The 11,651-nt window shown below is 45.8% G+C and overlaps 1 protein-coding gene across 2 annotated transcripts; it reads right to left on the reverse strand.

The window, feature by feature from the left end:
• Window positions 1–841: 841 nt before the first annotated feature.
• On the reverse strand, window positions 842–10,389 carry LOC143624145 (UPF0057 membrane protein At2g24040-like). 2 transcript variants are annotated; one of them, XM_077094873.1, is made up of 3 exons: window positions 10,265–10,389; window positions 10,110–10,191; window positions 842–1,080 (listed from the first exon to the last, which is right to left on the reverse strand). In XM_077094873.1, the coding sequence occupies exons 1-3, from the start codon at window positions 10,352–10,354 to the stop codon at window positions 1,031–1,033; spliced, it is 222 nt and encodes a 73-aa protein (XP_076950988.1). In that variant the 5' UTR covers window positions 10,355–10,389; the 3' UTR covers window positions 842–1,030. The 2 variants fall into 2 exon arrangements, with proteins under 2 accessions (XP_076950988.1, XP_076950987.1); XM_077094872.1 differs by having other exon boundaries at window positions 844–1,091; window positions 10,121–10,191.
• Between the last annotated feature and the right edge of the window lie 1,262 nt (window positions 10,390–11,651).

Here is an 11,651-nt window from a genome sequence, read left to right on the forward strand (position 1 = left end):
GGATTATTCGGATATTATCCGAATCCGATTCGAATTGAATTCGGATAGATTCGGATCGGATAGAATTATTCCTAATTCGGATCGGATCAGATTTCGGATAGGGTCCAAAAATTTTAAAATCCGAATAGCCCGAACCGAATAACCCGAATAATCCGTTATCCGATCCGATGAACACCCCTACATTGTTCACCCTGGTTTTTCTGCATTTGTTATTGGGATTCCAAATCACAAATATTTAACATATTTCCCTGGTGACTCTGATTACTGATTAGATTGGTTCACTTCAGTTCTGGTGTAAATTCGACGTTTCAGTTTTATATTTTCATAATTCAACGATTTTAGTTATTTAAGTTACTGGAAAAGGTGGTTCGGTTAACCGTCAATTCTATCTTATTTCAAGTTCGGGCCCAAATAACAAAACAAAGTTAATTTATAAACGAGAATGAGGGAACAAGTAATGTACTACTTGTAAAATGTTATTACAAACCTTTTCCAACATATAATACATTATTTATAAAAGTTGGTTTCGATGACAATTTGTCTCATTTTTCCGGTTTTTCAGCTCAACCTAACGATAGTTTTCAAAGAAGTAGCACAAGAATAACTTGTATGACGAACAATAAGAGATGCAACTATGGTGCTCTAGGGGATCCTATGATGTTCTAACAGACGCGTGGAGACTCATCTCTGCCAACAATCACCAATACAACTTCTCTAATGATTAAGAAAGCAGAAAACCAAGATCACTTTGGCATCATCTAGGTTTCGTAATCACCAAAAGCCAATGAGACATGTTAAAACTCTACACTTTAATACTATCACTAACCCTAGTTTCGGATAACCGTTGACTATTTCAATTTCTTCACCATCCAAACACAAACAGAACAAACTAAAGACAGTGCATCAATAGATTAAAAAACTAAACACATGAACAAGTGCAAGAGTATACAAGCAAAGATAAATCTTCAACCAATAGAACCTCACACAGTCATATAAACACAGATCCAGGTCAAAACACACCCGATTCTCATCACGCAAGCGTGTAATACCGACCGCGGTAATCGTCACGATCCGGATTGACTAACACGATGGCGTATGAAGAAACACTAAGTTACCCCGGGCAGATTACGGATAATCTGGGGGTTAAATAGATGTTTCCCACGAGGGGTTAGATCCGGAAAAGATGGTTCTTCTGATAACCTGCAAAACAGACACCGTGAGCTCGTCACTAAGAAGGGGGGGTACCTCCTTGTGACCACCCTCCGGCGTGAGAATCAGACTAGATTGCTCTTGAATATAAGTGTATATTAAGAGATTGCTAGAGCAGATATCAGGTATAAGATGTAAGATACAAGATAAGATGAGATGATCATACCATTTGGGGTATTTATAGCCGAAGGTAGGTTTCCAAGAGGGTATAACCGGCTGAATAGTATTCCTGTTCTACCAACTGTGGCCTACGCACGTGCCATGCTGGTAGTTGGTGGGTAGGCAGCGGCTGACAGTGACCAGGCCTGCTGTGTACTATTCCTTTTCCACCAACTGCAGGCTATGCACGTGGTATGACAGGAGTTGGTGAGTAGGTAGCGGCTAATAGTGACATACAGTACAAGAGCATGCTGCTCGCCATACTGTTGTCAATGGGCTGTCGTATCTCTGGTCAGATCTTTTGCCCATACCTCGTCAGGTACAGTATAAAAGATCCTCCAGTATCATACGGACTGGCTCATTTGGGCGGGAGTATTCCCCCTCCCGCCTTTGTGAGGGATTGTTCCCGGCTTTGCTCATTCCTTCAGGTGACTACTGAATTATTGAGAGCTAAGTGCCTTGTGCGTGTAGCCTTGCTGCGCGGGTGGCCTTCCCTGATGGCTTGTATCCGCAGCTGCGGGAACAGACGGAGTACTTCACCATTGGGAGGCATTTCCTGCGGGAACAGCTTGCGTACTGCGCGTAAGGACGTCACGTCTCTGAGCATGGTGGGTCCTGCGGAAGCAGTTGGTCGTTGAGCAGACGTCCCTCTTCAAGGTGAGTCTTGCGGGTCCAACTGGGGTCTGCTGGGACCTACCTCTTCAAGTCCCCCCAGTCCAATGTTCTTCTCATGAATTATTAATAAGTGAGGTGAACTTTTGGACTTAAGCAGGGGGGTTTTGAAAAGGGGTTTAGTTTTAAGGTTTTCCATGGGGATTCTTCCCGCGGAAGTCCTAATGTCACTTGCAGAAATTCCCGACTTTCCTGCTTGATCTTTGGGTATGATGCGGGTAGGTCTGTAACCTCCTCGCAAGTCAGGAGCGTTGAGTCACTTGTGTGGATTCTCCATGAGGTTTTGGTAGTTTTGAACATAGTGATCAATTATGTTAAACCCACCAATTCCATCTTGGAGCTTCAAACAATGTAGTTCTCGACGTTCCCGCTATGCGGGGATGTTACTCCCGTTTCTGCAAGCATTGCCCAGAAGATCCTTCTTGGTTTCAATTCCTTGCGGAGTGCTAGGTATGTGAAGGGTTTTGCCTTGACACTGTACCCGCACTCGTCTTACGGTTATTTTACTTCCAAGGTATTCCTGGCGTCCATTCCCTGCGGGTGCTAAGTATGTGAAGGGTTTTGCCTTAACACTGTACCCGCACCCGTCTTATAGTTACTTGGTCGCCGAGGTATTCTTGGCTTCAATTCCCTGCAGGTGCTAAGTATGTGAAGGGTTTTGCCTTAACACTGTACTCGCACCTGTCTTACAGTTACTTGGTTGCCAAGGTAAGGGGTATTTTCCCGCTTACTTTTGAATCTTTTTGAATTTTTTGAAATTCGAAGAGTTGGTGAAAGGATAAGAACAGTCCAAACTATTGAAACGTCGTCCGACGGTTTCTTCTGACAGTGTCAGGACGTGCAGGAAGTTATGGCGACGTGACAGTATATGGTCATTCCAGGCGCTTTTTCAGGCGCGTGGGCGCGAATTTTCGGGCACGTGGCCGCGAAATTACTAGCACGCGTCCTTTCAACAGCTGTTGCCAGCTTGCTTTTTGCCACGTGTCATAGTTTCATTGCACCTGCGATTTCTCTCTCTTCCGCATTAAATTAATCGCATTAATTGCGATTAGTATATAAAGGGGGAGAGGGTCCTTTGTAATCCACACTTTCACTTTTCTCTTCATCTTCAAAACGATTTCCGGCGAATACTCACCTTTTCAGTCGAGCATTCTCTTGAAATCGTTCTCTTTTTCATACCTGCAAGATGTCTTCTGCTCACGATCTTGAGGCTACAGCCCAGGAGGCTGGGGTGTACGCCGAGCACCCGTCATCCACGTCCGACAAGGATGACAAGAGTACTGCTGGCGAGTGCCAGTGTGCTCTGCCTGTCGATCTATATCAGTACATCGTCAGGAAGTTCATGCTCGAGTCTCTCGAGCCTGAGTTTCCTGAACCTCATCGGACGGTGTATGATGCCCCCAGAGGCAAGATCGGGGTATATGCCGCATTCTTTGTCTATGGGAATCTTAGGTTCCCTTTGACAAAGTTTGTGTACCGTGTCCTAGAGAGGCACGGTGTACACCTGACCGAGGTGCACCCGATGGCGATCGCGAAGATTCGCCACTTCGAGTGGGTGTGCCGGATTCTGGGCGTTGAGCCCTTCGTCGATCGCCTGATGACCTTCTACTCTTGGAGGTGCATCCAGGGGTGGTATACTCTGATAACCCGGATCAAGGGTTTGAAGATTTGCGCAACCGAGCGCAGTCTTCGCTCATGGAAGCGGGAGTTCTTTTTTATCTCCGCTCGCGCCATCCCCCTTGCCATGAAGTTCAAGAATGGGCAAGCACTCCCCAGCCTTCACGCCTCCAACTACCAGGAGGCGGAATGGTTCTCGAAGATATCTCGAGTCCAATCTCCGGTTTACCGCTTTGCGGAGTCCGGGATGGTGATGCTCGGGATGAGCCGGGTGTGGAAGGATGCGGAGGCGCAAAAGATCCCGATCGTCCTCGAATACGGTTTGAACTCTGTTCCTTACGGTATGCTCTGTTTACTTTGTTTATATAGGTTTGTCTTCTAACTGTTTTTCTTTTATTTCAGAGGGGAACGACTTGCAGTCGCTCCTGTATCCGCGGGAGGCTGACAGTCCCGCTCGGATGGGTACTCGTGCTCTAGATGAGAACGAGTTGCCCATCCTTGAACAGACGGCGGATCGGTTCGTGGAGGTCTACCCGCCAGGCCACGAGATCCTGAGCGCCAGGCGGCCAGGTAAGGCGTTATTCAACCCTCGACCCCTCAATGCTGAAACCTCTGCTGGAATTCCTCTAATCTTATGTTCTGATGAGGAATCCGCAGATGGTCCTCCGTTGGTGCGGAAGAAGAAGGCTGCCGGCGGGAAGGGGAATGCGAAGGTGGCCTCCACTGCCGATCCGGTACCTCGGTCTGATTCAGAGACAGAGAGCGAGGAGGTGGCGGGGAACCCCGGTGGTGATAAGACCACTGCTCCGGAGGCTGCGACGACTGTCACCTCCGGAGAGCCCAGGATGACAACGGTGAGCGGCGTGAAGAGGCCGGCTCCATCGGGTTCATCCCCGCCTGTCCGCACTTTTAGGCTCAAGAAAACCCGTAAGTACAAACTTTATTTTTAACTTCATAGCTTTCCATCATTAATACTTATCTTCTTTGTGCAGGCGTGGATGCTACCGCATTCCAGGGTGGAGCGGGGAGGAGTACCTCCGGACCCATGACGGTAGGCTTGGTCAGCCTACCTGAGGCGACGACCTAGGCGGCTGCGCCTGCTTCCGCTGGTTCAGTTGCTCACTCCGTTGAGCCAACTGTTCCAGCTGTGATGACATCACCGCCGGCTGTCAGTGCCATATTTACCGCATCTTTCACTGAGCCGGCGGTTACATTTTCTGCGGACTCCGCAGCGGCGACCACGGTTGTGAGTTCACCTACAGTGAGTTCACCTCCGTTGGTTTCTACTACCGCGGCGGCCTTCACCATGCCTCCTCCGTCATCGGCAACGACGGCCGATCCTTCAGGTATGCATGGGGCTTCTAGCCAACCTCTGCCTCCTTCCCATCTACCTGATCTCTTGGACGGATTTCCCTTGGGTTCAGGTGATGGGTTTGGCGGCTATCGGCCTGTTGTTGACCCTACAGGTGCGTAGGGTTCTTTTGGCCTCCTTTTTTTTTATATATATCATCTTTTCCTAACTGCTTTTTGTTTTTTGCAGTGTCGGATTCCAATGAAGTGTATGTTCCACGATGGAACATCCGCCGAGGAACAACCCTTCGCACACCTGTGGAGTGCGTGGAGTGGGCTCGTCACGCAGCTCCCAGTGGTGCGTTGGGGGAAGCCATGGCTAGCTACCAGGAGGGTAGGCTAACCAATGAGCTTCGGGTTCTCCTGGCCCGGATGCAGCCGCGCGTCGAGCTGCTTTGTCGTGAAAACGACAAGTTAAAAGCAGCTCGTATTCAAGAAGTAGCTCAGGCGCGGGCTGTCCGGGAGGAGAATAGGAGGCTCTCCGCGGCTGCTGCGGAGAAGGAGAAGGCGTTCAAGGCCCTTGAAGTTGAAGTTCAGGCCCGTCTCGAGGCCCGTTCCAAGGCTGCCCAAGCTGTTAACGAACAGCTTCGGCTGGCTAAGGAAACTGCTCGGAACGCAACTGAAAGGGCCACCAAGGCTGAAGCTGTTGCTGAGCCTCTACGCCTCGAGAATGAGGAACTTAGAGCTAAACTAGAGGCGCTCCAACAGGCTCATGATGCCTTGGCGATGGAAGACGCGAAGAAGCTCCAAGAGATCCTGGACCAGAGGGGGGTGCTTGACCAGACTGAGCGGAGGCTAAAGGGAGTTGAAGAGGCTGCGGCTAAAGAAGTGTTGCTTGCCAACCTCAACCAAAGTGAAGCCGAACGCGCCCGTAACCAAGCTCAAGCCGCCCTCCAAGAAGCTCTGGTTGCCAAGGAATGGCTTCTTCGAGAAGCGTTGTCTCAGGTAAGTTTAACTTCATAATGTCTTTACGCTTCTTTGTGAATATAAAAGGTTTTGATACTTGTATTTTTTCTTTTTGTAGGTTGTGCATCGGGTTTTCGCGGATACGTCTTATGACGATGCTATGAGTGCAGCCCTCAACGCTTCTCATGAGGATGGGGAAAAGGCCGGCTTCCTGCTTGGTCTAGGGTTTGTTGAGAAAGGCATCCCGCCTTCCAACTTCCCTTTATATGATGTGGATACTGAAGCTGTTTATGACCAAGCAGTGAATCAGTATGCCGCCTTCCCGCATCCGGTGGTGGAGAAGGTGAACGAAGTCGCTGCTGCTGATGATGGGCTAGCTATCCTTAAAGCTTTCCTTGAACCACCACGCTCTACTGATGGTGCGGGTCCAAGTGGTAGTGGTCCTGAGGCTTGATCTTGAAGATCCCTTTCCACCATTAGAGTAGATTTTTATTTTTGTATAGCTTCTTTTGTATGCGGGTATGTACCCAGCAATCTTTGTAATAATTGAATTTCGATGGAATAAAGATTATTTGCCAATCCCTTGCCTTGTTTATTTCACGCATATTCTGATTTAACTTAGCAATTTCTTTAGTACTTAGATAATTTAACTTTTCAACGTGGTAGATAATAAGTTAAAGTTTTGCGTCCTCTTTCATGATTGTGCGGATAAGACCGTCACTTGCACTTAGTAGGATGGCTAAACTACCTATATCTGACCTGCGTGGAAGTTTTCCTCATCTTTTCCTTTGAAATTTTCTAAGTGTTTAGAATAAGTTAACCTTTGAACGTGGTAGATAATAGGTTGAAGTTTTGCTTCCTCGTTCGTGATTGTGCGGGTAAGACCGTCACTTGCACTTAGTAGGATGGCTAAACTACCTATATCTGACTTGCGTGGAAGTTTTCCTCATCTTTTTCCTTTGAAATTTTCTAAGTGTTTAGAATAAGTTAACCTTTGAACGTGGTAGATAATAGGTTGAAGTTTTGCTTCCTCGTTCGTGATTGTGCGGGTAAGACCGTCACTTGCACTTAGTAGGATGGCTAAACTTTGCCTACATCTGACCTGCGTGGAAGTTTTCCTCATCCTTTTGTTAGAAATTTTCAAAAGTATTTTGAATAAGTTAACCGCTCGACGCGCGGTTGTCAATAGGTTCGGTTTCCTCTCATGATTTGTGCGGTTAGGACCGGCACTTTCATTTAGTGGGATGACCAAAGTTTACCTATGACTGACCTGCGTGAAGGTTTACCGTTTTTTAGGTTTATGCGGGTTTTGCCGCCTTCCCCACGCAACGACTTTCCACGTAATTATGCGGTGAGTACCGGCATCAGTGTTGAATAAATTAACCGTTCGCCACGCGGTTGTTAATAGGTTAGTGTTCAGTTTCCTCTATCATGATTCGTGCGGATAGACCGGCACTTTCATTTAGTGGGATGACTGAACTTTACCTTTAACTGACCTGCGTGAAGGTTTGCCGTTTTTTGGGTTTATGCGGGTTTTGCCGCCTTCCCCACGCAACGACTTTCCCCGTAATTATGCGGTGAAAACCGGCATATTCGTGTGGAAAGTTCATAAGTATAAATGTAAAATCATCAGCATCGATGTTCTAAGGAGAATCATTTCCATTAGAAGTGGCTCTGGGCCTTTTCTTTACAAATTTGGAATTGATCTACATGCAAACTGTGTAATTGAGCTCCCTTCCATGTTGTTGGGATGGGAGTGCCATCGAGCCGATATGCACCTGGTTCGGGATCTCGTTGTTTACGCAGTATGTAGTCTCCGGCATTGAAGCTGCAATTTTATTCGTGTTTTCCCCATCTGGGGTTCTACACGCATCAGCCTGCTCAGCGTTCGTTACGCCACGAGGTGTGCGAGCGTCCCATCTCTGACAAATGCTTCGACGATGTCCTTTACGTCTGTGCATTCTTCAGTGTTGTGGCCTTTTGTCCTGTGAAAGTCACAGTATTTGCTCCGATCAGCATTGTGACGATGTCGGATTATTGGAGCCTTTGGCCATGGGAGCTCCTCAGTGGCGAATATCTCGGTGACGCTTTTGGTGAGTGGCGTCCATCTGGAGTTCTGGTTCGACTGTACGTTATCCCTTCCGCCTAACCGATGTTGCAAGCCAGATGAGGTGTCAAAGTTTACCCTTGACTGCCAAATGCCTAGCTTCCGCTTTTTGTTTAGTCGGGCGGTAAGGACGTTGTCTTCTCTTGTTTTCTGGGTGTAGAGGTCTGTGCTCTGGGGGAGATCTCTACCCAGTTGCTTCTCCGTTTCCGCAAAGCGTTTAGCTGCTGTCATGATGGCATCCCATGTGGATGGCATGCCATCTTTACCCGTTAAGGTGCGGATGAGCTCTGGGTCGTTTGCGCCTTGGATGAAAGCAGCGCGAACAAGATCTTCGCTAATATTACCCAGACTTAGCTTCTTTGAGTTGAAGCGAGTGATGAAGTCTGGCAAAGATTCATCTTCCTCTCGAATGCATTTGAGGATTGTCCATTGCTCTTCGGTATACTTTCTTTGTTGGCTGAAGTGTTGGCTAAATTTTTGCTGGAAGTCTTCCCAATCGTAGATGTGGTGGACCGGTAGACGATCGAACCACGCTCTAGCTGCCCCAACAAGCGTCATTTGGAACATGTAACACCACGTAGGTTCCGTCCAACTACTGACGGTTGCCCCCGCTATAAACCTGTTCAAATGATCGTCTGGATCAGATATACCATCGTAAGTGCCGATGTTGGACATCTGTTTGGCACTTTTCGGGACGATTGCTTCCGCAATGTCCCTTGCAAATTTGGACGTTCCCGCCTTTGCAGCAGTTGGTGTAAATGTTTTGGAGAAGTCACGTGGGTTTCCACCTGCGTTTTTTGGTTTGAAGGTTTCTCCAAAACGCCTTCTCGGTTGGGAATCCGTTTCCTTACGCTTCCCTTTCGCCCTATGACGAAGGTTTGCGTCACTATCGGATTCCTCCGAGTCATTGTCCCAGTACTCTCCGAATTCCTCAGGCTGTTGGAGTGAACGTAAGCGTTCATCCAACTCGGCTTGGAATTCTTTTTGACGTGCTTCCGCCCACGCTTTAACTTCATCGAGTGTTTGGCGGGGGAGCCTCGTTCGTTGTCTCTCTAGCTGGGTATCGGTGAATCCCAGCGAGCGATTATTTACTGCACTTGCCCCAGCTTGGGTAACTGGGGTAGTGTTCGTAAAATTTACTGCACTTGCCCCGGCTTGGGTAACCGGGGTAGTGTTCGTAAAAACTGTGTAGTCGCCGGTATTCTCCTGAGTAGCTGGGGTTGTGGTTACCGGAGTTTCTTTAACCATCTTTCCAGAAGTTTGAAAAAACTGAAAATAAATGAAGTTCTAGCTTTTATGCACGGATGGCGCCAATGAAGAAACACTAAGTGTATATTAAGAGATTGCTAGAGCAGATATCAGGTATAAGATGTAAGATACAAGATAAGATGAGATGATCATACCATTTGGGGTATTTATAGCCGAAGGTAGGTTTCCAAGAGGGTATAGCCGGCTGAATAGTATTCCTGTTCTAACAACTGTGGCCTACGCACGTGCCATGCTGGTAGTTGGTGGGTAGGCAGCGGCTGACAGTGACCAGGCCTGCTGTGTACTATTCCTTTTCCACCAACTGCAGGCTATGCACGTGGTATGACAGGAGTTGGTGAGTAGGTAGCGGCTAATAGTGACATACAGTACAAGAGCATGCTGCTCGCCATACTGTTGTCAATGGGCTGTCGTATCTCTGGTCAGATCTTTTGCCCATACCTCGTCAGGTACAGTATAAAAGATCCTCCAGTATCATACGGACTGGCTCATTTGGGCGGGAGTATTCCCCCTCCCGCCTTTGTGCGGGATTGTTCCCGGCTTTGCTCATTCCTTCAGGTGACTACTGAATTATTGAGAGCTAAGTGCCTTGTGCGTGTAGCCTTGCTGCGCGGGTGGCCTTCCCTGATGGCTTGTATCCGCAGCTGCGGGAACAGACGGAGTACTTCACCATTGGGAGGCATTTCCTGCGGGAACAGCTTGCGTACTGCACGTAAGGACGTCACGTCTCTGAGCATGGTGGGTCCTGCGGAAGCAGTTGGTCGTTGCGCAGACGTCCCTCTTCAAGGTGAGTCTTGCGGGTCCAACTAGGCTCTGCTGGGACCTACCTCTTCAGCGTACAAGGCATAGATTATTCCAGGAAGAAAACCCAGTAAAGTTAACAGCAAACATATAAGGAATTCGACCTAAAAACACATGTGATGTCAATCAGGCATTTAAACAGACAGTTGGTGTGCATAATGGAAAAAGAGGACTTACAGTGCAGCAGCCGTATCGGAGGCAAACTCCGAGAGGTGGGAACAAAAGGGCGAAGAGGATTTCCAAGAGCAGAGCACAACCTGTGGACATTTTGGTCGATGATTTGGGTTTGAGCTGACTTTTGGGGTTCACAATTATAATTGTGATTTGCGTGCATACTCCATCACTCCTTTTTCCCTTATGTCGTCTATAATTATAATTATTATTATTATTATTATTTGACCACTTGATAACGCATTTTTTATATATCTTTCACGTTTTTTTTTCAATAACCATATTATTTATTAAAAAAAATGTTTACATTGAGCTGATATTAAATTGAACTGATATTGAATTGTGACACTACTAATATTAAAGAGACTGTCGGCGTAGTTTATTCTCCGCTTATCCACCTCTGTATTGTAATTAAATTCTTTTATTTAATATATGAAATTTTAATTAAAAAAAGTTGTATAAAAACTACAACACACAGCATAAATTATTGCAATAGTGGTGAATCAAAGAGATTAAATTTACACAAATTAAACCATGTTAATTGTGAAACTTTTGTCTGATTTTATTTAACAAAAACCGTTCACTTTCATATCTCTCTATTATTTTGAAAATGAATACCATCTTGTATTTGAAAGCCTTTTAGCTATAGCTGTCATAACATGTCAGACACAACACGATAAGACACGATTACCTTTGGTATTAAACACGGCACAGTAACTAATCGTGTCATATTTTTCAAACGTTAACATTTGTGCTTGGGCTGTCATAACTTGCCAGAAATGACACAATAAGACACGACGACCTGTTGTATTAAACACACACGATAGCTAATCATGTTATATTTTCCAAACACGAACACAAACCTGTTTAATAATAGGTTAACATGTTAAGACCTGTTAAGGGACATGTTTAAAACACAATGATTAAGAGAATTCTCGGCTTATTCCCTATATTTTTTGTGAGGGAGTTTTGTAAATTATATGGTATGGTTATAAGTGTTTGTGAATATAGGAGAGACAAAATACTATATGAGAAAATTAAATTTTGTGTTTCATTGTTCACACCGTATAATTTTTTAATATTTTATGAAAGTGGTTGTGAGTGAATGAGAGAGAAAAGATAATAATAAAGGTATAAAAGTATTATTTAATTGAATATGAGAGAGAAAATAAAGTCATTCTTAGTGTAATTTAATTATATGATATATATGAATATATGATATGGAATAGGCTGAGAATGCTCTAATACATATGTAATGAAACAAAATATTTAAAACAAACATAAAAGTCTCAATTACTACATGATCGATAACATGTACTTTGAAACAAAAAAAAACCACAATTACATAATCGATAACAACCATTAAAAATATAATATCAGGTTTTGACGGGCA

This window comes from Bidens hawaiensis, unplaced genomic scaffold (genome assembly GCF_021521415.1).
Source record: "Bidens hawaiensis isolate Kalapana, Puna unplaced genomic scaffold, B.hawaiensis_p1.1 tig00003698_1, whole genome shotgun sequence".
NCBI lineage: Eukaryota > Viridiplantae > Streptophyta > Magnoliopsida > Asterales > Asteraceae > Bidens > Bidens hawaiensis.

Coding starts and splice junctions, on each gene's coding strand:
- LOC143624145 (XM_077094873.1), bottom strand. CDS start 10,354: ATGTCCACAGGTTGTGCTCTGCTCTTGGAAATCCTCTTCGCCCTTTTG. Junction 10,192..10,264: donor TCCGATACGGCTGCTGCACT/GTAAGTCCTCTT, acceptor ATGTGTTTTTAG/GTCGAATTCCTTATATGTTT. Junction 1,081..10,109: donor CTTGTACGCTGAAGAGGTAG/GTCCCAGCAGAG, acceptor CCATCGTGTTAG/TCAATCCGGATCGTGACGAT.